Below are 27113 nucleotides of genomic sequence, written 5' to 3'. Positions count from 1 at the left end.
GTTTTTGTATGAATGTAAGTTTTCATTTCTCTGAGATAAATGCCCACTAGTGCAATTACTGACTTGTATGGTCATTGCATACTCAGATTTACAAGAAACTGACAAACTGTTTTCCAAAGTGACTGTATCATTTTATATTCCCACTAGAATGTCTGAGTTATACAGTTTTCTACCTTTTTTTTTCTTTTTTACATTGCATTAGTCTGGGTGAATGGCAAATTAATAAATAAATACATGGCTCATATAAGAACAGTCTGTAAAAAGTCAGTCCAAAAAGTCCAAAGGGTGAAAAGGCAGGAGCGATATAAAAAAGCAATCTCAAGCAACAGTTGCTCTCTGACTTGCCGCAGCTCCTAGGGCTTACAGGTATGCAGCAAGTACTTCATACTCCTGGAACGTATCCAGTATGCCCTAAAACTTTGCTCAATTGGAATTAAAATAAGTAAATATTTTATTTTCAAACAGGATCATGACCTACAAAATGCTTCAAGTGGCCCTGTGTTCAACATTGCTTATAGGTAAGAACCTATTTCTTTTTTATTTATCATGTCTTTTATAACTACTAGGTTGATAAATGACCCCTTTTGAATTTTTAAAGAAATGAACAAACATGCTTTATCCATAGACAAATTCTAAAGCACTGAGGAAACCAAACTATTGTGTCATGCCGCAATTTTGAACATGTTAGTGTTAATTGTATGTGTGATTATTTTATTTCTAATTATGTATTAACATATTAACATGTTATTGTTGCTAAGAAGTCTATTTCTTATAACTGCTGCCACGAAAGAAGTGCTCTGGTGTCCTCAAGCAAAGGAAAAAATTAAATGCCTTTTAGAAACTGTAATCTTTACATAGTACCATCATGTGGAGATGCCAAGAGAATATGAATTCATTAACCTTTAGGGCAAGTAATAGCTCAGAGAAGTGGTGTTTTAAAGACAGATCAAGCAAGACACCGAAGGCCAGAGATGATTTGCTACCAAACTGACCCAGTAATTCAGTGGCTTATATCTGAATTGAACTGAGTGATCATTTGTTTTTCTTGTAACCAAAACTGAAGATACTAACAAAGGTATAAATTATTTTCACAGTTAAATCTCTACAATTTATAAATACTTCTGATGAAGATGCTTCAGTCAGAATAAATTTCTGCTTTGATGATAAACTTGAGACCAATGAAAACAAATTATGTACTTTGCTTGAGGTACACACACACACACACACATATATATATAGATATATATATAAATATAGATATAGACATAGATATAGATATAGAGAGAGACTATTAATTTAGATATGTATGAGGATACGTATATATGTGTTTGTGTATGCAAAATTAGCTTTTTTTATTCCTAAACCTGTGAACAATTTTAATAAATTGTTTGAATCATCAATATTACACTTTGTATTTGGGACATGTTTAAATAAATTATTTAGAAATTCTTAGCCAAGTTATTTAAGCAATTATCATCACACCAAGTTACAGCCCATAGCGTCAGATGGAGAAAGTGAGGCTGGCTCAGTTCAAGTGCGTGCCTGAGGGGCACACTGCAAACTGCAGTCGCGGGCTGGTTATAATCCATCAGCATAAAGCTTTTCCTTGACTGTTGATCCATGCAATTGACTTTCGAGTGGGTGACAGTGAATGACTGCAAGACTAAAAGCACTACATCTGGTCCACATTTACCTTTGAACACTGCAGGATCAAAAAGATTTGGCAAAAGGAAAAAGTTCTGCAAAATGACTTTTTTGAACTTTCTTCAGAAACAAGTTGGAATTAACTTCAATTCCAGCTGAACTACAAATATGTCTACCCATAAAGACAACTGGTTTGTCTTGACTTCAATAAACAAACAAACAAATAAATAAATAAATAAAATCATGTAATTGAAGTTCACGAAATAAGTTGAGATCAGAACGTAAGGACAGAGGACCACTGACATTGCTGGGCTAGCCTTAATGTCAGGAAAGAAGCTTTTATTGCTTGTGGGCTGAGGAAACTGAAGTCTTTAGAACCCAATTCATTCATGACATTAATAACTAGCTTAACGGGCATTTCCTAAATCATATAGCTCTAAAATACGAAATAATAGCTTGAATCAACTTGCCTCGCTTCTCTTCCCTCCTTTTTTGTATAAGAAAGTAGCCTATTTATCAGCACCTCACTGGAGCCCTTCTGCTTATCATAAGAAAACAACCGTTTTTAGAAGTTTGTTTGTTTTTATTTTTAAAAAGTTTTCTCCATTACAGATTAGTTGTCTAACAAATTACTTTTGTCTAGAACTTAATTTGAAGTAAATAGGGAAAAGATCTCATTATCCATTGTCCTAATGGGAATGCTGAAGCCAAAAATGATGAAGAGCCTTACTCAAGTAATTAAATTTATGAGCAGAGTCCCAAATTATTTTATTGATTTTTCTCAAAATAGCAACTTATACACATTAGGGATGGTTCTCTGGTCAGAGAATTAGAAGTCTGTGTCATGATTTGATTACAAAACAAAAGGGAACAAAACCACTCTCTCTTTAGATTTAGGTCAAGAATTACTTTCTCCTGTAGTAAAACAGCAAATATTACTACTACTATTTTAAGTCTTTATCATGTCTCAGGAGCTTTCCATACATTACCTTAGTTTAACTCTCAAAATCACTCTAAATACAGGTATTATGTTTCCTATTATGCAAAGAGGAAACTGAGGCCTAGAGAAGTTAAATGACCAAACTACACAGTTAATCAATGGTGAATGCCAGTTCACATCCAAATTCTGCATCCAGGTCTTCTTTCTAGTACACAAAAAAACTGTCCCCTCTGGCAAAGCAATGTTAGGCGTGAGATATGCAGATATGGGAAAGGCAAAAGAGCACAGAACAAGATTTCTTGAAAAAGTCGTAGAGCAAATATTGTAGCCATTGGTTCCACAAGAAAAGGTCAGGGGTTAGCAAGCTACGTGACTTTATCTGAGGAAATAGAGCCAAACCAGGATATAAAGAAAAACTTTCTATGACAGTTCCTACTTGTGCTTGAGGGTAAAAAGAAGTTCTAAACTCAACATGTTCCACCTCAATCAAACAGCCCCATTTCACATAAAGGGGAAATATGAAAAAATACACATATTGGAAAGTGTTTCACTAAGTAAACTAATTCTTTGAGTTGACCCATATGTAAAACAATTTGGAAGTTCAGGCCCTTATTGTTGCCCTGTGATCAGAAATATCTATAATGTGCAAGTATGTCTCCTGGTTTTAGACAGGGGAAAATGAAACTGCCTTTGGCCTATTTTTCTAGCATAGTTCCAGCTCTTGTCTTTTGCCCCAAGTAATAATTAAGGCCAATTTGTCTTGAAGTTTTTTGTTTGTTTGGTTTGGTTTGGTTTGGTTTGGTTTGGTTTGGTTTGGTTTGGTTTGGTTTGGTTTGGTTTGGTTTGATTGACAAGAGCTGTGAAGCTCACATTTTCCATCCCATGACCTTGTCAGCACCTGCAATCCCCCAATCCCCTCCCTTTTTGCCTCCTCCACTGTAGAAGGTCTGGTCCTTCTCAGTCAGGCCTGTAGCCCTGCAATTTTTTGGAAAGTCTATATTCCCTGATATACTTTTGGTTTCTTTTATAAGATTTTGTTCTTAATTTTACCTACTCACTTTGGCTTCAGGTTGTTTGATGCTCCGAAGAAAGTGGGTAGTGAGAAAATAACTTTGCTGGACACACACACACACAAAAATGTCTTTGCCTGTGACTAGATTCATTGAGCATACTGGATGTTGTAGAAAAACTATTTTCCTACTCACATGGCATCATTTGTCATGGCATTAGATTTGGGAATCCCATCAGCACACATAGGCAGTGACCCAGAAGTTTTCACTATTAAATCTCATAAAATGCTGTCTTTCATGAGCTACAAATTTCTCGGCATACATGATTAAAATCTAATAAGACATCTGCCAGCTCCAAAAACATCCCAGGGAAGTTCATGGCCACACTGTGAGCGTGAATGTGGATGTGTGTTTGTGTACTGAGAGCAGGTTAAAACAGATTGAGGTTGAACTCAAGTGATACCGGTTTCTGTTTACATTTCAAAGTACTCAACACATCAGCAATTGTATCATCAATAAAGGCGAAGTTCCTGAGTTAAAAGTTCAGTTACGAAAGCATTTTATTAACAGACAGTTGAATATGATGATGGGAACTTGGGAGCTGATCCCACAGTTTGGTGTGTCTTTCTGTTTCCCCAGTTCATATCTATCAACCCTCTTTGCATTCGTTTTACTTCCTCTATTTATCTTGTTTCTTCTCTCCATGACTTCTCACCTTTTGCAACCTCCCTTCTTTTTTCTCTCCTTCCTTTGATTTCTTTTCTTGATTTGCCACTTCTTTTTTCTCTCACAACCCAAATTTCTTATCTCACTAATTTTTATCTGAATTACAGCAAAGTGAAAGAATCCATTGTATTAATCCATTCTATCGTTTACCATGAATTTTTTGGTCACTGACTAAAGTTTAGAGTGAAAAGAAAAGAAAAAAAATAACTATTTCATTATTTGTGGAGAAAACTATTTGTTTAAAACAAAGAATAAAATATTCAAGTCTAAAACAATACAAACCTAAACTTGAGTATTTTGGTCTCACAAAACTATAAAATTTCTCCTGTATTTAGAGAGATCTTTAAAAATGCTACCATACTGTGAAGATGTTTGTATATCCTTTTCTCCTGATCCTCTTTTGTACTTAATTCCAAGAAGCCATTTATATTTTATTTTAGTACTTAATTCATGTACCACACATAATTGCCTGGGCACTTATTTCATATCTTTTTAAAGACATAGTAATTTGAGGCCAGACACTGAGACTCAGTCCAATAAAAATAGTAAATAATAAATGTTATTCTCTAATTGATTATATTGAGTACTAAGTGCTTTCTTTCAGTTTCCCATACCTAAGTATTTCTGAACTTGTGGCAGGATTATAGTTATCATTCTCCCTCTCCAGTAGCAGGTATCAGGTGACACTCCAACTCTTGGTATCATCTAGCCCCTAAATGAAAGAGCTACTGTAAGCCTAGCCTGTGAACCTGGCAGGTATTTTGTGTCTTCCATCCTCCCTTAATGCCACCACGTTTATTATAGAGATTTTAAAGGTTACATGAGGGAAGAAATTAATAGTCGTGGCTGTTCAGGGATGACAAGCTCCTGCAGGTAGGAGTACCCTGATCTGTGCTCTATTTTTTTTTCTTTGTTTCTTAGTGAGACTCTAAGACAAGAGAACTGTTGGGTTCTCTGAGCCACCTTCCAACACACAGCACTCCCATTCTTTGTCCCAGTTTTGATCAAATTGAGAAATAAACCAAAGATGATTGTGGAAGGCAATCCATTTTCTTTATTATGGAGAAAGGCTAACTTGGAAGATAGAGTGCGGTGTAAGTACATAAAGAACCTGATGCCTGGACCCCAGAATTTGGCAAATTTCATATCTAATTGCAGGTTGTGGACCCAGAACAGAAACTGTACTCTTTAAGGACAGCTCACTCTCCAGAGGAAAAAGAAAGAGTGAGCTGAACAAGCCAAGTTATGCCACTTGGATTTACCAATTAAATGGGGCACTGCCCCTTTCAAGAATCAGAGTATACAAAGGGAAAAAGAGAGGCCTGGGATTACTCCAAATGAGCTCCCTCTGCATGGAAGGAAACAGGAAGCTGCCATCAGACTCTCCCCTTTCATTAGTAACATAAGTTTTACATTAGGCTTTGTGGTCTTTCTAGTGTGTAGGTTCCTACCACAAGCATCATTTTCATGGTTATGTGCATAGTATATAGACTATTCAGTCATTTATCCACTATCAAATTTAAAGCCTCTTTTCAACCTTCCGTGGGTGATGGCAATATAGGGAATCTTTCCACTTCTAATTATATAGCTTCTATTACTCCCATACCGCTCATCAGCCTATGATGGGCACTCATCTCTTTGTGAATACTGTGAATACATCTTTATTGTTTTGCTTCAATTATTGTTGAGGTCTATTTTGACTTCTCTTTCACTTATTTCTGCCCATTTCAATGTTGAATTTCTCAGCACATAAATTCCTTATCAGTTGTAGTTGTGCCCACTTAGTATATTCTATATGCTTCTGATGACATAATACCATGAAGACAAAGAAATTTTCAGTTAATGATTTATTTTTGTATGAATACATCCCAGTTAAAAATGTTAGAGCCAGAAGAGACTTTAGATATCATATAACGAAGCCTCATTTCATAGAACAGAATATGGAGGTACAGGAATAAGAAATGGTTTGTTAAGAAATGAAGAATGGGGCCGGCCCGGTGGCTCAGGCGGTTAGAGCTCCGTGCTCCTAACTCCGAAGGCTGCCGGTTTGATTCCCACATGGGCCAGTGGGCTCTCAACCACAAGGTTGCCAGTTCAACTCCTCGAGTCCCGCAAGGGATGGTGGGCTCTGCCCCCTGCAACTAAGGTTGAACACGGCACCTTGAGCTGAGCTGCCGCTGAGCTCCTGGATGGCTCAGTTGGTTGGAGCGCATCCTCTCAACCACAAGGTTGCCGGTTCGACTCCCGCAAGGGATGGTGGGCTGTGCCCCCTACAACTAGCAACGGCAACTGGACCTGGAGCTGAGCTGTGCCCTCCACAACTAAGACTGAAAGAACAACAACTTGAAGCTGAACAGAACCCTCCACAACTGAGATTGAAAGGACAACAACTTGACTTGGAAAAAAAGAAGAAAAAAGAAAACAACAAGTTGGAGCTGAGCTGTGCCTTCCACAAGATTGAAAACAACAATGGCTTGACATCCTGGAAAAACATACTGTTCCCTAATATTCCCCAATAAAAAAAAATAAAAAGAAAAAGAAATGAAGAATGAAATAGCCAGCTTAGATAATTGAGCTGACCAGATGGAAGAAAGAATTAGTGATATTGAAGACAGAAATCTGGAAATGACACAGACAGATTAAAAGAGAGACTTGAGAGTTCAGAGAAATGAAAGAGCTCTACGAGAACTTTCTGACCCCATCAGAAAGAGCAACATAAGAATAATGGGTATACTAGAAGGAGAAGAGAGGAAGAAGGAAAGAGAGAGTCTATTCAAACAAATAGTCAATGAGAAGTTCCCAAACCTATGGAAAGAACTGGATCCTCGAATCCAAGAAGCAAACAGAATACCTAATTACCTCAGTCCAAACAGGCCTTCTCAAAGGCACATTGTATTGAAACTATCAAAAATTAATGACAAAGAAAGAATTCTGAAGGCAGCCAGAAAGAAAAGCAGTAACCTATAAGGGAAAGCCCATTAGACTGTCATCAGATTTTTCAGCAGAAACCCTACAAGCCAGGAGGGAATGGAATCAAATATTCAAAATATTGAAAGAGAGAAATTATCAGCCAAGAATAATATATCCAGCAAAGATATCCTTTAGATATGAAGGAGGAATAGGGACCTTTCCAGACATACAAAAGCTGAGGGAATTTTCTAACACATGACCTGCATTACAGGAAATACAGAAGGAGGCTATTTGACCTGAAACAAAAAATCAAAAGAATACAAAACCATGAGTAGTATTACGAAGAGACAGACAGACGCAGGAAATGGCAGCCCCTACACAAACTAGGGCACTATACACTTAAACATAACATAAAAGGTGGAGAAGATAAAAACATTTAAAAAGCAAAAAGGAAAAAGACAACTTGCTACTACAACTCAGAAATCAACTCACAGCATAAGTAGGGATAACTTGTGACAACAAAAACATAAAAGGGAAGAGAGCAAAGGTCTGAATTTGCAAAGGGGAATGGAGATAAGAACCATGCTGAAGAAGAAGGACTACTCTATATATGAAACTTTCTTGTACATAAACTTAATGGTAACCACTCAAAAAAAAATCCAGAACTGAGATTTATAACATACAAAAAGAAGAAACAGAGGAAAAACTCATAGAATACCACCACACTAAAATAAAAGAGAATAACAGAAAGGGAAAGAAACAATGGTCACACCAAAATACCAGAAAACAAAAGACAAAATGGAAATGGGAAATCCTCATATATCAATAATCATCCTAAAAGTAAACAGTCTGAATTTACCAATAAAAAGGCACAGAGTACCAGATTGGGCCAAAAACAAAACCCAGTCATTGCTGCCTCCACTAGACACATCTCAGCTAGAAGGACATATACAGACTCAAAGTGAAAGGGTGGAAATCAATACTCCAAGTAAAAGGCATCCAGAGAAAAGTGGGTGTAGCCATGCTTATATCAGATGAAACAGACTTCAGGATTAAAAATGGTAACAAGAGACAAAAATGGACATTTCATAATGATAAAGAGGACAATAAGACAAGAAGACATAACACTTGTCAATATATATGCCCCTAATCAGGGAGCACCAAATTATACAAAGCAACTACCAACAGAAATAAAGGAAAAAAACTGACAACAACACAGTTATGTCAGGGGACCAAAATACATCACTGACAGCTATGAATAGTCATCCAAACAGAAAATAAGTAGGAAAATACCAGCCCCAAATGACACATTAAATCAAATGAACCTAATGGATATTTATAGAGTACTTCATCCTAGAACACCAGACTATACATTCTTTTCTAGTATACACAGAACATTCTCAGGGATAGACCATATGTAGGGACATGTAAATTTAAGAAGACTGAAATCATACCAAGCATATTCTCCGATCGCAAGGTTATAAAATTGGATATCAACTGAAAAAAGAAGGCAGGAAAAACCAGAAATATGTTGAGATTAAACAACGTTTTTAAAGAACGACTGGGTCAAAGAAGAAATAAAAGGAGAAATAAAAAAATACATAGAACTAAATGAGAATGAAAATACATCCTATCAAAATTATTGGGATGCAGTGAAAGCAGTAATAAGAAGGAAAATTACATAATTATAGGCCTACCTCAAGAAAGAAGAAAACCCCAGATAAATAACCTAACATTATACCTTAAAGAACTTGCAAAAGAAGAACAAATGAAACTCAAAGTCAGCAGAAGGAAGGAAATAATAAAAATCAGAGCAGAAGTAATGAAATAGAGAACAAAAAGAGAATTTAAAAAAATAATGCAATAAAGAGCTTTTTTGAAAAGATTAATAAAATTGACAAATCCTTGGTGAGACTTGCTAAGATCAAAAGGGAAACAACACTAATAAACAAAATTAGAAATGAAAGAGAAGTTACCATGGATATTACAGAAATACAAAGGATCATCCAAGAATACCATATGCCACCAAATTTAATAATGTAGAAGAAATGGACAAGTTCTTAGAAACATAAAGCCTTCATAAACTGAATCACGAAGAACTGGAATATCTAAATAGACCAATCAGCAGTAAGAAAATTGAATCAGTCATCCAAAACCTTCCTAAAAGCAAAAGTCCAGGACCAGATGCCTTCACTAGTGAATTCTACCAAACATTCAAAGAGGATCTAAATACCATTCAAATTTTTCCAAAAAATTGAAGAATAGGCAATATTTCCTAATTCATTTTATGAGGCCAACATTACCCTGATACCAAAACCTGGTAAGGAGAATACAAAAAAAGAAAATTACAGAACAATATCTCTGATGAGCACAGATGCAAAAATCCTAAACAAAATTCTAGCAAATCAAATACAACAATGCATTAAAAAGATTATACATCACGACCAAGTGGGGCTCATCCCAGGGGCACAAGGATGGGTCAACATAAACAAATTGATCAATATGATACACCACATAAACAAAATAAAGGATAAAAATCATATGATTATATCAATAGATGCAGTAAAAGCATTTGTGATCCATTTGTGATTAAAACACTTAATAAAATGGGTATAGAAGGAAAATACCTCAACATAATAAAGGCCATATATAACAAACCCTCAGCTAATATCATAATTAACAGTGAAAAACTGAAGCCTACATTCAGGAACTAGACAGGGTTGTCCCCTATCACCACTATTATTCAACATAGTAGTGGAAGTTCTAGCCAGAGCAATCAGGCAAGAGAAAGAAATAAAAGGCATCCAAATTGGGAATGAAGGAAGTTAAATTGTCACTTTTTGCAGCTGACATGATGCTGTATATAAAAAAGCCTAAAGACTCCACCGAAAAGCTATTAGAAACAGTAAATGAATATAGTAAAGTTGCCGGCTATAAAATCAATGTACAAAAATTCATTGCATGGGCCGGCCGTGTGTCTCAGGCGGTTGGAGATCCATGCTCCTAACTCCGAAGGCTGCTGGTTCAATTCCCAAATGGGGCAGTGAGCTCTCAACCACAAGGTTGCCGGTTCGACTCCCGCAAGGGATGGTGGGCTGCACCCCTTGCAAATAGCAATGGCAACTGGACCTGGAGCTGAGCTGCACCCTCCACAACTAAGACTGAAAGGACAACAACTTGACTTGGAAAAAAGTCCTGGAAGTACACACTGTTCCCCAATAAAGTCCTGTTCCCCTTCCCAAATAAAATCTAAAAAAACAAAAAAAAGAGGTACATTCTGGAATGCAGGAACCATATTTAAAAAAAAAAAAAAAATCCATTGCATACCACTGAACTCACAATGGTTTAAATGGTAAATTTTATGATATGTGTATTCTACCACACATATAAAAACGGAAAATATATATATATATATATATTTCATTCCTATATGCTAACAATGGAATTTCAGAAAAAGAAATTTAAAAAACACAATCTCTTTTGCAATTGCAACAAAAAGAATAAAATACCTAGGTATAAACTTAAGAGAGGATCTGAAGAACATCTACACTGAAAACTAAGACATTTTTAAAAGAGATTGAAGAAGACACAAAGAAATGGAAAGATATTCTGTGTTCATGGATTGGAAGCATCAACATAGGTAAAATGGCCATATTACCCAAAGCAATATACAGAGTTAATGCAATCCCCATCGAAATCCCAATGGCATTTTCTTAAAGAAATAGAATTTAAAAATATCAGATTTGTATGGAACAACAAAAAATGCTAAATAGCCAAAGCAATCCTAAGGAAAAAAGAGTAAGGCTCGAGGTATCATACTCCCTGACTTCAGCTTGTACTACAGGGCAACAATAATCAAAACAGTATCTTACTGACAGAAAACAAGACACAGACCAGTGGAATAGAACTGAGAACCCAGAAATAAACCCACATAAATATAGACAGATAATTTTCAACAAAGAAGCCAAAAACATACAATTAAGAAAAGACAGCCTCTTCAATAAATGGTGTTGGAAAAATTGGAAAGCCATGTGTAAAAGAATGAAACTAGACTGCTATCTGTCACCATGTACAAAAATTAACTCAAAATGGATCAAAAACCTAAACATAAGACCTGAAACAATAAACTGCATAGAAGAAAGAGCATAAGTACTAAACTTATGGACCTTGGGTTCAAAGAGCATTTTATGAATTTGACCTCAAAGGCAGGGGATATAAAAGCTAAAATGAATAAATGGGACTATATCAAACTAAAAAGCTTTTGCACAGCAAAAGAAACCGTCGTCAAAATAAAGAGGAAAGCAACTGAATCGGAGAAGACATTTAAAAACACCTCCAATAATGGGCTAATATCCAAAATATATAAGGAACGCATACAACTCCACAAAAAAAAAAAAAAAAGACAAAACAATTGAATTAAAAAATGGGCAGAGGACTTGAACAGACACTTCTCCCAAGAAAACATACAAACGGTCAACAGATATATGAAAAGATGTTCAACTTCACTAGCTATTAGGGAAATGCAAATCAAAACCACAATGAGATATCACCTCACTTCTGTTAGAATGGCCATCATCAACAAGGCAAATAACAAGTGTTGGAGAGGCTGTGGAGAAAAAAGACCCTCATACATTATTGGGGCAATGTATACTGGTACAGCTGCTATGGAAAACAGTATGGAGGTTCCTCAAAAAATTAAGAATACAATTACCATACGACCCAGCAATCCCTCTTCTGGGTATCTTCCCCCAAAATCTGAAAACATCTATCCCTAAAGATATATGTACTCCGATGTTCACTGCAGCATTATTTACAGTGGCCAAGACATGGAAATAACCTAAGTGTCCCTCGATAGATGATTGGATAAAGAAGATCTGGTATATATACACAGAATACTACTCTGCCATAAGAAAAGATGAAATAGTGCCATTTGCGACAAAACGGATGGAACTTGATATTACTATGCTGAGTGAAATAAATCAGACAGAAACATTCAAGAACCACAATTTCACTCATATATGGGATACAAAACTGAAAGCAACAAAGGAACAAGACAAAGAAATAAAAACTCATAGACACAGACAACAGTTTAGTGGTTACCAGAGGATAAGGGAGTAGAAGGTGGTAGATGAGGGTAAAAAAGATCAAATATATGGTGATGGAAAGAAAACTGACTCTGGGTGGTGAGCACACAATGTGATATATAGATGATGTATTACAGAATTGTACACTTGAAACCTATGTAATTGTACTAACTATTGTCACCCCACTATTTTTTTTTTTTTAAGTGGCTTGGTGACTAACTAGTCACTGCCTGAGCCAGGATAAAATTTTGGATCTCTGATCCATCTTGGCTTGTGTAAATAGAGGTGTGATCTTGAATATCCCCATACTCTGAAGTGTCTGCCTTATTTCTATTGTATAGAATTTTCTGCAGAGAATACCCTAGAAAGATTTAGATAGCAGAACTAAGCTTGACAGTTCTTATTAAAATTGACTATAATGCAAAATGAAAGGAAGAAGGTTATGCAGGGAGTTGGAAATAAAGAGAAAAATCTTTTTAAAGCTTATGATTATAAAGTTTTTATCTTTATAATCATTATCTGGCTAATATTGCCCACATTAAAAACAAACAAACAAATAAAAACCCTGCCATTTAAAAGTCAACAAAGTAGTAAAAGTCAGGGTTCAGTTTTCAAGCCCCAACTGTATTATATATTATATAAACGTACAAACACAAAACTGTGATCTTGCTCTCACTAACTTTCAAGGTTGATCAGACAGAATGAAAAAGGGAGGAGAAATTTCTGAAGCAGAGAGGATAATAGCATGCCCTCCTACATTACTTACATTTTTATTTCCAGCCCTGCCATTGACTTACTATGTGACCTTGAGTAAGTCATTTCATCTCCATGTGTCAATTTTCTCATTTGTAAAGCAGGACAATAAATACTACTTTCTGTCTCTCTCCTGGGTTATGTTATTATCACCATCAATTAATATTTATTGGATGCCTGTTGGGCGCATAATGCTGAGGTAAGAGCTTTGTTCTGGGGGGTGGGAGTCGGAGCTGGAGGAGATTGTATCAGTGAAACATTTTCCATGAGCAAAAAAAAAAAAAAAAAATAGAAGATTTACAAAAGACAGAATTATTAGAGTTTAAAATAGTTAGGGCTTATATTTTAAAGCATGCTTCTTGGCCACGATTTATGTAATAACAGTTTTTTCATAGTGATTGTACAATGCGCCAGGATAATGATGGTGCAGAATACTGGTTTTACTTTTGGATGATTTCAAGTAGCACTATCTTAAGAATTACTATCCTTGCTTTATCCAGCTGTAAATTATATTCCAAGCATAATTTATTTAGAAATATTCATTCGATATTGATGTCATTGGATCTACTTTATCTAGTAATTTCCCTTTAAAAAAAAATAAAATAAAAAACAAAAAAGCGTGTTTTTTTAAAACAGAATAAATACACATTAAATATGGAACACTGTATAACACCTTTTCTTCCAAGGGAATGAGGAGAAATCTGAAAAGCCACCTATTAAAACATTTCAGCTAGAACCAACACTTTAGTGCTGGTCCGTCCACACTAGTCAGCCCAAATGAATGAAAGTTCCCTATTTCCTCCAAATCCATCCTGTCTTCCAATCCCATCCCTCTGCCACGCATCTGATTCAGTTCCTTCTTATCTCTCATATGGACTATTCAAAGAGCCTCTGACCTTGTTTCTCTCCCTCAATTCTCTTCCTTTTACCATCTACCCTCCACACCACTGCCAAAGAAGTTTTCAAAAGAAAATCTGTGAATGGATAAACAAAATGTTGGCATATACATGCAAAACATTATTCAGCCTTAAAAAGGAATGAAATGCACCATATGCTACAACATTCATAAACCTTGAAGATATTATACTAAGTGAAATAATTTAGACAACAATGGTCAAATTATTACATGATTCCTCCTATATAAGGTACCTAGAATAAGGAAATTCATAGGGACAGATAATAAATGGTGGTTACCAGGGGCTGGGGAGAGGATAAAGGGAGTTATTATTTAAAGAGTGCAGAATTTCTATCTGAGACAATGAAAAAGTTCTGGAGATAGTGGTGATGGCTGCACCGTATTGTGAATGTACTTGATGCCATAGAATTGAACACTTAAAAATGGTTATGGCTAAAATGGTAAGTTTTATGTTATATATATTTTATCACAATAAAACAAAAAATTTCAAAGTACATCCTGTCATTTTCTGGTTCAGAAATGATAATTATTTACAGAATAAAGTCCAAACTCCTTGGTAAGACAGTAATAATCTTTCAACATCAAGCTCCAGCTCGTCTTTCCAGTATTATCTTTGACACATCTATACCACAATGGTACTTTTGGCAAAGTGAGGGTCACTGAACCTGAGTCTTACCTTGCACTGTTTCTGGGCTTTCCAGTCTCCTTCACCTTGGAATACAGGCTCTTTGCTGCCGCTCCCTTCCTCCTCACTGTGGAAACCTTACATATACTTTGATGCTCAGCTCAAAACCAATTTCTCTGTGAGGCGTCCGTGCCAATATCATAATTTATGACTCTCCTTTTGGATGGTCTAGTCACAATATGTCTTCTTATAATTATTTATGAACTCCTATGTGAGTTCCTTAGTGACAAGGGTTATTTTTTTTTCAATTGAAGTTTATTGGGGTGACAATTGTTAGTAAAGTTACATAGATTTCAGGTGTACAATTCTGTATCACATCATCTATAAATCACATTGTGTGTTCACCACCCAGAGTCAGTTTTGCTTCCATCACCATATATTTGATCCCCCTTACCCTCATCTCCCAACCCCCACCCCCCTTACCCTCTTAACCACTAAACTATTGTCTGTGTCTATGAGTTTTTGTTTCTCATTTGTTTGTCTTGTTCTTTTGTTGTTTTTGGTTTGTATACCACATATCAGTGAAATCATATGCTTCTCTGCTTTTTCTGTCTGACTTATTTCACTTAGCATTATAATCTCAAGATCCATCCATGTTGTCACAAATGGTCCTATTTCATCTTTTCTTACCACCAAATAGTATTCCATTGTGTATATATACCACAACTTCTTTATCCATTCATCTATCGAAGGACATTTTGGTTGTTTCCATGTCTTGGCCACCGTAAACAAAGCTGCAATGAACATTGGAGCACATGTGTCTTTATGGATAAATGTTTTCAGATTTTTTGGGTAGATACCCAGGAGACAGGTTGCTGGGTCATATGGAATTCTATTTGTAATTTTTTGAGGAACCTCCACACTGCCTTCCATAGCGGCTGCACCAATCTGCATTCCCACCAGCAGTGTATGAGGGTTCCTTTTTCTCCACAGCCTCTCCAACACTTGTTACTATTTGTCTTGTTGATGATAGCCATTCTAACTGGAGTGAGGTGATATCTCATTGTGATTTTTATTTGCATTTCTGTGATGATTAGTGATGTTGAGCATTTTTTCATATGTCCGTTTGCCATTTGTATGTCCTCTTTGGAGAAATGTCTCTTCAGGTCGTCTGCCCATTTTTCAATTGGGTTGTTTGTTTTTTTGTTGTTGAGTTTCATGAGTTCCTTGTATATTTTGGATATTAGTCCCTTATCAGAGGCACTGTTTGCAAAAATCCTCTCCCATTCAGTTGGTTGTCTCTTTATTTTGTCAATGGTTTCTTTTGCAGTGCAGAAGCTTTTAAGTTTGATATAGTCCCATTCATTTATTTTAGCTTTTACTTGACAAGGGTTATTTTTGTTTGCTGTTTATTTTTCCATGCAATGGTGATTATCAGAGCAGGGACTAGGGTGAGGGAAGTGGAGGTCTTAGGGCACAAAATTTGTGTAAGCCTGAGAGTGAGTTCCTTCTTACATTGTATGCCCTACTGACCTCACTTGCGTCATCCTATTCTCAAGTCTGGTGAGTAGCAGTTTCCTTGATATTAGTAAGTGTTTTTAATACATTGTACTCGTTGTCTACTATGGCATAATTAATTTCCCCAAATCTTAACAGCTTAAAACAATAAACAGGTATTATTTCACAGTTTCTGAGGATCAAGAATTTGGGAGTAGCATAGGTCGATGATTCTGACTTAGGATCTGTCATGAGGTTGCAGTTAAAGATGTTAGTGGGGCTGTGGTATCTGAAGACCTGACTGGAGAGTAAGCATCAGGTTCCCAGGGATCTCACTTACATGATTGTTGGTAGAAGGTTTTAGTTCCTTGACATGTGGACCTCTCCCTCAGCGCTGCTTGAGTGTCCTTCCCTTGGAGCAATTGACCCAAAAGAGGGGCAAAGCAGAAGGCATAATATACTTTATGTCCTAGTAACAGCAATCATACACTGTCATATGCATGGTATCCTTGGTTACACAGGTCATCGCTACTCAGTGAGAGAAGAGGCCACAAAGGATATAAATATCAGAAGGCAATGAGTGTTCTTTAGAGACAATCTTAGAGAATGGCTTCCACAGCCATTCTGGTTTGATTGTATTGAATTAGATTCCATAGCAGCAGGCCAGTATAACTTCTGGCATCTGTTACTAATATGTTCTGAAGTGGACATTTGTCTTTTATTTTTAAATCATTGAATAAATACAATTGCTAACTTTTTTTAAATGGAGACTATGTCTGAGTCATTTTTCAATCCTCGATTAGTAGTACAATGTTTTGAACCCAGAAGTGTCCTGATTGATGTACAATATCCAGGGAGGCTGTTCATTCTCAATAGGTACTCATTTAGAACTAGAGCTTACTGGATTGACAAATTAAACTGAACTAATGAGCTAATAACTACAACTCTGCTTAGAGCTCAAGGCCAAGCTTAGAAAAGCATGCGATCCTAGGCAATGTGTAAGTAATGACTGTTTCCTTTTTTTCTATAAATGCATAAGACTTTTGTTGTGGTGGTTGTTGTTGCTGTTATCTGACCCCAAGTATTCCTGTCTAATATAGTGCACTGGCTCTGAAGGGAGAATTCTATCTCTCCCTCCTACTAGCTGTGTGGCCTTGAACATATTTTTTAACTTTTCTGTGACTTAGTTTCCATGTCTGCAAAAGTAAAATGATTGACTGTGCTACTTCTTATGTTTTTTTGCATTAAATAAGGTAATTCAGGTAATGTATTTAGTACCATGCTCAATAAATATTAACTAATATTGTTAATATTTGTTTTCAGACATTGGTCTTATAGATTCCTTATGACTTTTGCTCTCATCATTCCTCCATCTTAAAATTAAAAGTCTTGCCCCTTCTCCTATCAGGCTAATTTAATCTTTTCTTCAAGGAATAGGTTAAGCAATTGTCCTTACCATGAACATGTTTGCTTGTGCCCCAGTGCTCAATAACACCATCTTCTGCAAAATGCCCTGAGCACAATCAAATCCCGTGTTGACTTGTTTTGTTTCATATGCTGGACCCTTCATCCCCTTTAGAGGAGAGGTTTCATATTTCAGAGCTCATTGTGACCCTGGTCCATACAGAGTATTGGTCAACAGGGGCCTGTTAATGCTGAAGCTGTAGAGTGCCTAACATAACGTTACTTGTAGTAGATTTGTAATAAATGCTTCTTTATCACAAGCAATAACAGATCATATTATTATCACATATAGGTCAGGAATGTGTTTTCCTTTATATTGATTCAAGTTATAACTCCGGACATAATTATTAGGAATGAAAACACATTATAGACTGTTATAATTTTAAGATCCTAAAGAAGTCTGGACTTCTTAAAACCAATTTTTTTTTCCTTAATCCTTGAGTGAAATGGAGATAGAAAATGCAAGCCTGTTGATTTAATGATGTCTCTAGCAATACTAATGATTTTAACTACAGTGCCAGATTTGGGGGCAGTCTCTACTTCAAACTGAAAGATATATTCTATTTCAGAAAGCTAAGAAAACAAGAATAATATTGTTGACTGCCATGTTTGAGCTAGATGGTTTATATCCATTAATTTAGCCAGTCCTTACAGTAATGCAATGTTATTTTGTTACTGTGTTGTTGTTGTTATTATTATACCTCTTTACATAGAAGGAAATAGAGCTCAGAGAAATTAAGCAACTTGCAAAAAAAAGTGACAGAGCTGGAATTTGAATCCAGGTCTGTGGGCTCCCATGCATGTACAGAAGCTCTGAAAATCTTTTCCACCCACCACACAGCACTGGCTTTCATGCTGTATACAACATACAGTGCACATAGGGTGGTAACACTACGATGGTGGCAAAGGGCTAAGGAATAGCCACCTCCCTCAAGCCAGGGTTTCCTTCTCATGCATCCATCCTTCTAAAGACCACAGCTGTGTCTCTTTAAGAGGAAATACTGATGTAAACTGTTGGCCTAAAAGATGCTGTGCTCTTGAACTCTGAATTACAGGAGCATTAGGAGCACCATTTTTGTTGGAGGACCCAGCAAACCAGTTTCTACATCTCAAAAGACACATATATTTGCAGGATTACTGGGACCCAGCTCACAATCCGAATCTATGGGAAAACACACTGGCTGATCAGGTATTTGAATGAGAAACAAATGACCTTTAACCATCTATCTTTTTAAATAGACATCACATCAGCTGGCATTCACATACCACCAGCCTAGCCCTGATTTTTCCTCTCAATCTGCCGTGAGCTATACCTACCCTTTCCTCTCCATAAAGTGTCTTTCATCAGAAAACTCCACCTCCTCCTTCAAGACTAAGGTCAAATATTCCTTTCTTTCTGAAGCTTTTTCTTTTTTTCCAGGAAGCATATGTTCTTCCTTTTTCTCTCCCCTTTGTATGCAGTTTATATGTGAATAGCTCAAAAAATGTCATACTGGAGCTATATGTGTCATGCACCCAACCTCCCTATCTCCTTACAAATGCGGTGTATGTCTTATCCATCAAAATAATTATTCTCAGGAGCTACCAAAATAACTGTTATGTAGTCGAGTCTCAGTAAATTATTACATGTTTGGGGAGGTGGATGGATGGATGATTGTAGTTACGTTTTAGTTCCCTCTCAGTTGTTCAGCAGCTAACTTCCCTCTGTGATAATTATCCAAGCCTTTAATGTCATTTCTTCATCTACTTGCCTTTTGTACATTTTTCTATTCATTTGTATTCTCACTCCAAGAGAAATAAAGAAAAAAACTTGCGTTAGCCAGTTTTATTCCATGTTTACCTTCTTGATAAAAGATATTGAAATTCAAGGACAAATGAAATTACAGAATTATCTGAGGATTTCAATCAGTCATGATTTCTCCCTTACAACTTAGCAATTTAGAAAAACAAGATATATAACAAATTAATTAATTAATTCCTTCAGTGATTTGTTCTTTCTTTGCATATGTATTAGGCTCTTACTGCCACCAAGCATGAGGGTTGTAAAAAGTCATTGAAAAATTGAATGTCATTGTTTTCCTGGGGCCTGGGGCCTCTCCTTACTCCACATAGTTGAGTTTTAACCGGTCTACCAGGATTAGCTTGGTTCTGTTTAGCATTTGCTGATGAAAACCACCAGCTTGAATAATGCATCTAGTTTTATGCCTGTTTCTCTCTAACAGGCATAATTTAGAGGTAGTAAAGCAAGCCATTTGTTTATTCGGCAAATTAAATAATTATATAGACTGGAATATTAAGATCTTCAAGTATACTCCTGACTATAATTGTAGACCAGTGCTGTGATCAACTGACAGATACTGCAATGTAATAAGATTCTACTTCGCTTCATACTGTGGCACCACAAATAATGCAAAAAAATTTCAGCATTGAAGTAAACAGATCACTAAAAGTGTGGAAACCAACTAAAAGTGTGGAAACCAAACCTTAATTAGTATTATTTTCCATTTTATTTCTCTCAATCTTTTAGGAATATCTATATGATAATCAGAATAATTGATACAACATGTGTTCTGCACTCAGAGATCATGACTTGAGTTTCCTTTTGTTGCAGGCTTGTGAAACATGGACTGCTTTGAAAACGACAGCACAATATTATTTGAATATGAATACCTTTACCTCTGACATGCCTACTGCCCAGTAAATATGCTTTGCTGATTATAGTAGGCGAACAAAAAACATGCGAGTCAGCATGGCAATATACCAAAACCACGGACTTTGGAGACCCGAAGGAAAACACATGTCATTTACTAAATTATTTATTACGTCTATCTCATGAGCTGTTGAAAGGAGTAAATATAAAAATCTATGTATAGACCTAGAATTAGAAGTTCTCCATAAATGGTAGATAAAATGAACTAAAATAACAAAAGACTATAGAGCTAACATTTACCAAAATGGGGCTTTTATGGGAAAAGAAAATAAAAAACAAAAAATAGTGTCATTAAAACTTTTTGTTCATAGCTCATGCTATCTATTGGCTGTTCTTTGTTAGTTCATTTTTTAATTGTAGGAACAGGTATCTCTTAAATGGAATCGGTCTTCTCCTCTTTTCTACAATACTTTTCACTGTCTAAACCCAGGGCAAGACATGGAAATAACCACTGTCCATTGATAAATGATTAGATAAAGAAGAACATATATACAATGGAATATTACTTGACCATAAGAAAAAGATGAAATATTGCCATTTGTGACTACATGGGTGGACCTTGAGATTATCATGCTAAGTGAAATAAGGCAGACATAAAAAGTCGAGAACCATATAATTTCACTCATTTGTGGGATATAAATCTGAAAGCAACAAATGAACAAGACAAGTAAACAAAAACTCAGATACTGACAACAGTTTAGTGGTCACCAGAAGGTAAGGGGGGAGGATTGGTGGTAGAAGAGGGTAAAGGGGGTCAAATATATGGTGATGGAAGAAAAGCTGACTCTAGGTGGTGAACACATGATGCAATATATAGATGATGTATTATAGAATTATACAATTGAAACCCATATAATTTAACTAACAAACATCACCACAATACATTTAATAAAAATTTTTTTAAAATAAATAAAGCCAGTCTATTTTAAGACCATGATTTTGAAACTTTTTGCACCAAAGGTGTATTGCTGAGGGCAGCAAAAAATAAATTCTTAACTTATGTTAGGGAGTAGATGGTGACTAGGAACCCACTGAAAGCCACCCATCTATATAAGTGCAAATTTCCTTAGAAATTTTATAAAATTTATGCAAGTTTTATATTATGGTCCATAATATACTATTAATGTTTATTTCAATATGAAATAACAGATTTAACTTAATGGCCAGGAACATTTATTAATCTTTTTCATTAAACTGAAAAATTAACTCTAAAGAAAAGTAGACTAAACTTACCCTGTAGTGTTCCATATGTCTATGGAATACCACTTCAGTACTCTAGTTTGAGAAATACTGAGGAGATGATATAACCAATCACCAAGATTGAACCCCCCCAAAAAAAATCACGCATAAGTAGAATTTTTATCTTCAAAAGCATATTTCTTTCTATAGTTCTAGGTCAATTGTTCTCTGGGGGGACATATTTTGGTAAATAGACAAACAAAAACTCATAGACACAGACAACAGTTTAGTGTTTTGTTTTGTTTTAACAGGACTTTATTGGGGAACAGTGTGTACTTCCAGTCCTTTTTTCCAAGTCAAGTTGTTGTCCTTTCAATCTTAGCTGTGGAGGGTGCCCATTCAGCTTCAAGTTGTTGTCCTTTCAGTCTTAGTTGTGGAGGGCGCAGCTCAGCTCCAGGTCCAGTTGCCGTTTTCTAGTTGCAGGAGGCGCAGCCCACCATCCCTTGTGGGAGTTGAACGGTCAACCTTGTGGTTGAGAGCCTACTGGCCCATGTGGGAATCAAACTGGCAGCCTTCGGAGTTAGGAGCATGGAGCTCTAACCACCTGAGCCACTGGGCTGGCCCCAGTTTAGTGGTTTTAAAACCAAGACCATAGTTGGTTTGATGTGTTCTTACAATAGTCTTAAGCACTTTTTCAGTAGCAGGTATATCAGTAAAATCAGATGCCAAAAAGCTGCTCTGTAAAGACTTTGGCCCAGCACTTTCTTCTCCAAGTGGACACTGGCAGCTACTCAGTATTCCTCATTTCTTAGCTCACCCCTTAGAAATGTTTTCAGCAAAAAATTTGAGGCTAATGTGAAATTTATTGTGGTCTGTTACCCATTTTCAATATGTATAGACATTGATTTTTAAAAATCAGATACAGCTAAATGGACGAAAGAAAGGAAGATGAATCATTTGGCTCTGCATTAAGAACTACGTCTGAGATTATACATAAACATTGTTGCCACGCAGCAGCCTACCCGTCTGTCTCCTCATACCTGCCCCTAAACAAAGGAGAGTCTGTGAGACAGATCCTTTCAGGCACTTTGCTTCACCTTTGTGCTTAGACCTTATGTCTCCCTGTTTAGCCCCAAAAAGATGGCTGGTTAGTCAATGACAGGTAAGATTCCCCCACGGGGTGGCGGGCAACCCAAGCCAGACACAGCCACGTGGGGAACTCGCGGGGTCAATAGAGGTGGACACAGCCCCCCACCTTCCTCCGGCTAAGGAGAGCCTCTGCCTCTGTGGCTGCATTCCCTCCCACAACCTGCAGGGGAAGTGACTCAATGATGTGCTCTCCATCTATTCATATGCATAAAGGTTTTGTCCCTTGGGGAAGTACTTATCCTGGGACTTATGGTTCAGCTGTCTGCAGGCAAGGTTGATTGGCTTAAATCAGTTTCCTATTGTAATGTATGGGATTCACAGATCTTGAGATTGACAAGCTTTACTTCTTTTACTTCCACACCTAACTAATAAAAGCTAATGTGTTGGCCCAATTTGGGGCTCAGTCCTTGAGACTTGAGTCCCTTGGCCCCACTTGCATCTACTCTTGTCTACTGTCTTTCTTAACCTTGTGCCGCCTTTGTCGCTTCCCGCTGCTCTTATAGTGCTCGACGTGACAAAACATATCTTCAGAGTTTCAACAATAATAACCATTTTACTACCACAAAGTTCTACTCTTAGATTATTTAATATAAAGTTAGAGAGTACCTGTGTATTGTTCAGGATTTCCAGAGAGTCATAATCAATATGATGTGCACATATATAGAAACCGATTTATTTTAAGAAATTGACTCAGGCAATCATGGAGGCTGGCAAGTCCAAAAACTGGGTAGGCTGGAGACCAGAGAAGAACTGACGTTGAAGCTCAAGTCCAAAGGCCAACAGGATAAAGAACCAGGAAAGAGTCAACATTACAGTTCAAGTCCTAAGGCTATTTGCTGGCACCCTCCACTAGTGCTTGCGGGAGGTCAGTCTTTTGTTCTATTCAGGCCTTCAACTGATTGGATGAGGCCCACCAACATTATCAAGGACAATCTGCTTTATTCAAAGTCCACTAATTTAAATGTTATTCTTATGTAAAAGCACCATCACAGAAATATCCAGAATACTATTTGATCACATACCTGGACACAGTAGCCCAGCCAAGTTGATACATAAGATTAAACATTACAACCTATTTTAAATTGTTTAGATTGTCTACACACACACACTCACACACACACACATACACACACACACACACACACACATACACACACACTTACATAGCTGTGATTGGAGCAACGTAGAATGGAGAAAAAGAAAGGACTTTAATTCATTCATTTTTTTCAGTACAGTACAAGAAAGAAGAAAGAAGTTAAGTGGATTGTAGGCTCCTAATAATGTAAAATTGTAAGTTAGCTGTCAAGTTGATTTTGATTTAGGTAACACTGAGAAGCAATTCTGCAATTAAGTGGTTATCTAATCAAACAAGCTTGGAAAGTTTTCTTATCCAAACATCATTCCATGAGAAATTCCTGGAAATTTATATAATATCAGAAGAAAGAAAAAAAAAAGCAACAAAACAACCTAGGTCTATGCAAAATAATTTACGCAAAAATCTAGTGGTATCTTCCACAAAGCTGAGCAGGAAGTGGTAGCTATTCAGTTTTTTTGTTTGTTTTTTGGTAGAATTTAAGTGAACCCAGGTACCACATGCTTAGTGTTTATATACACAATTAGCTGAGACAAGAGCAACTCTGAATTTAGTGTTTAAAGAAATTAATTGCATTGAGGTACCAATTATCTGCCTGACTCTATTTACCTATTTTCAAAATGGTATCTGAGTTGACATAACTGATTTTGGGGTGATCTCTAATTTGTTTTAAGTCTGTATCTAATTTATAAACCCCATATAAAATTCTCCCTATTTGAAGACTTAGGATTTTTTTCAACATTTTTAAGAGTCCTGAAAAAACTTCAACAATCTGGAGAATATCAGGAAAAAGAGAGAGAATCACTTTTCCTGACTTATTTACTGAGACTCTACATAACCTCTGCAGCTGAGATATTCACATGTTCTACTGCAGCATTAAGAACATAAATACTGTGGTGAATAAATTCTTCTGAAATAGCTTTCCATTCTAAGATCTAAAGGGAACCATGTTGATTTGCCCTCTTTGTCTAATTGATTAAATAGGGCTACCATTTAAATGGACGTGACTGGTAATTATACTCCCACTAAATTCAGACTCCCAAGACTTCGGTGCAAATTTGAGGCTCACCGTAAACATAAACAGTATTCTGCTAAGTTTTCCTGCATTTTTTACAGAACCAGTAAACAAATATCTGAAAGATCATGCTGACTCTTTTTATCGTCACTTGGACACTCTATCTTCTAGAATTCCTGTAATACTGATTCATATGGCTTCCCAGTGGATGTTCCAATGCTAAATTAGTCCAAGGAAACAATTCTGCGTCTTCCTTCAATGAAATTCATGAGGAGTGTGTGTCTAATCTTGTTATACATCCTGCTCAAAAACCTTTTAAAAATTTTTTGATTGATGAGTAAGGGAGAAAATAACATTTATTGAGACATTGATATAGCTGTGTGCTATACTAGACAGCTTAAACATTATCTGATTGACTATCATAACATTCTCATAAGGAAGGTCCTGCAAAGCCCATTTTACAGATAAAAATAAGGCTTAGATAGATTACCTAGATACAGCTAATTAGGTAGGTCTAAAACAGGAATTAGAATGTCTAGACCTAAATCCTGACTTTACCAGTATTAGCTGAGCAATCTTGTGCATGTCACTTATATCTCTGTGCCTCAGCTCCTTCTCCTATAATATGGAAACAACTAGACATACTAAATAAGAGGAACACATAAGATAATACACACAAAGCACTTTAGCGTGGTGCCTGGCATGTAAGTAAACAATCAATAAAAGTTATCTATTGTTATTAGCTTGCCTAAGGTTATGTGAAAATTCATGTTCTTTTCTCTACATCACAACGTGGCTCCAGAATTCTTTGTCCAGAACTCAAAGCTCCCCATGATCTGGTCCTTTTCCTATTATTTCATCTATTCCCCTTAAATACTCTTGATACCTGGCATCATTTATTGACCCATATATTCACTTGTTTAACAAAAACACTGCTGCCAGCCTTCTTTGCCCTTGTCAAGGTGAGGATACAAAGAGCACTGAAACACAGTCCCTTCTTCATAGAGCTTTGAATTCAGTAAGAGAGATAAGCATCCTCTGTATTTATACAGATGAATAAGAGACTTAAATTACAAATCATGTGTGCACAGAGGATCGATAATAACTTACTCAGCCTGGAGGAGTCGGGGGCATCAGGGAAGTCTTCACTGAGGAGGTGTCTTTAGATTTAGGTTTCAAAGGCTGCAAAAGAGTAATATATGTTATCACTATAATTACAGATTTTCTATTATAGTATTAATATACTCCATCAATATACTTATAGTATATTTTTAGTACGTACTTATACTATTATTATTATAGCATGTATTTATACAATTATCGTATAAGCTTTATAAGGGCAGGGTTTACAGGAGATTTATATTTGCAACTCCAACAATACCTAGGACAGTGCTTGATATACATCAAGAATTTGATGAATAAATAGGTTATTTTTGAGGAGGCTGTGTGTCAGGGAGGTAGGTGGTATTCACAAGATTTTCCTCTTACCCTTTGTTATAGACTGAATGTTTGTGTCCCTCCAAAATTCATATGTTGTAATGTAATCTCCAACGTAATGATATTTGAAGGTGAGACTTTTGGTAGGTGATTAGGTCATGAGAGTGGAGGCCTCATGAATGAGATTAGTGCCCTTATAAAAGAGACCCCACGTACTCTCTTGCCCCTTCTGCCATGTGAGGACACAGCAAGAAGACAGATATCTATGAACCAGAAAACGGGCTGTCACCAGACACTGAATCTTGATTTTAGACTTCCCAGCCTCCAGAACTGTGAGAAATAAATTTCTGTTGTTTATAAGACACCCAGTCAATGCTGTTATGTTATAATAGCCTGAACAAACTAAATAAGACACCTTATATCAGTGGCAGGACAAACAAGTAAGATGCAGTATAATTTGTCCACATGTTGTTCAGTGAATCAACAAAAGAACTGAATAAGAACTCAATAATATTTTTTCAATTCTGGTCTTTAGTTTCATCCACAAAGCAGACCCAATCTCAAAAGGTATCCATCCTCCTATGCAAATTTGTTATAATTTAAATAGAATAACTAATGAATGGGAATACTGTACATATAGAACAAATTAAAAACAAAAGTATTTATTTTCATGTATTGATTTTACTTATTCTATTCATTTTCCTTGGATTGATCTGAACCAGACAGAGAATATATATACATATATACACATATATATATATATCAGACAGTTATCTCCTATGATAGTGACAGCCCAAATGAATTTTATTGAAAGTAATTTAGCATTGATTTATTAAATATACAAACTACCCATCTGAAGCAGAGACATTGCCAGACTCCATCAAATTAGAGACAAAAAAAAATAAATGTTTGGAGATTACATCACAAATTGGAACTGTCATGGAAAGCAGTTCAATTGTAA

At 36.3% G+C, this 27113-nt stretch overlaps 1 protein-coding gene across 1 annotated transcript; it reads left to right on the top strand.

Annotated features, from left to right (window-relative positions):
- Window positions 1–292: 292 nt before the first annotated feature.
- Window positions 293–20589, top strand: C17H3orf85 (chromosome 17 C3orf85 homolog). Its single transcript, XM_088793980.1, has 4 exons — window positions 293–366; window positions 466–518; window positions 18625–18758; window positions 20181–20589. The coding sequence occupies exons 2-4, from the start codon at window positions 470–472 to the stop codon at window positions 20268–20270; spliced, it is 273 nt and encodes a 90-aa protein (XP_088650106.1). The 5' UTR covers window positions 293–366; window positions 466–469; the 3' UTR covers window positions 20271–20589.
- Window positions 20590–27113: the final 6524 nt, after the last annotated feature.

This window comes from Rhinolophus sinicus, chromosome 17 (genome assembly GCF_057876585.1).
Source record: "Rhinolophus sinicus isolate RSI-liver-muscle chromosome 17, RSI-T2T, whole genome shotgun sequence".
Lineage (NCBI taxonomy): Eukaryota > Metazoa > Chordata > Mammalia > Chiroptera > Rhinolophidae > Rhinolophus > Rhinolophus sinicus.
Note: the sequence above shows the minus strand (reverse complement) of the source record. Positions and strands in the feature narration are given on the sequence as shown.

Excerpts from the sequence above, each read along its gene's own strand:
- C17H3orf85 (XM_088793980.1), top strand. The coding sequence starts at position 470 with ATGACCTACAAAATGCTTCAAGTGGCCCTGTGTTCAACATTGCTTATA. Across the intron at positions 519-18,624 it reads GTGTTCAACATTGCTTATAG|GAGCATTAGGAGCACCATTT; the intron begins GTAAGAACCTAT and ends TCTGAATTACAG. Across the intron at positions 18,759-20,180 it reads AAAACACACTGGCTGATCAG|GCTTGTGAAACATGGACTGC; the intron begins GTATTTGAATGA and ends CTTTTGTTGCAG.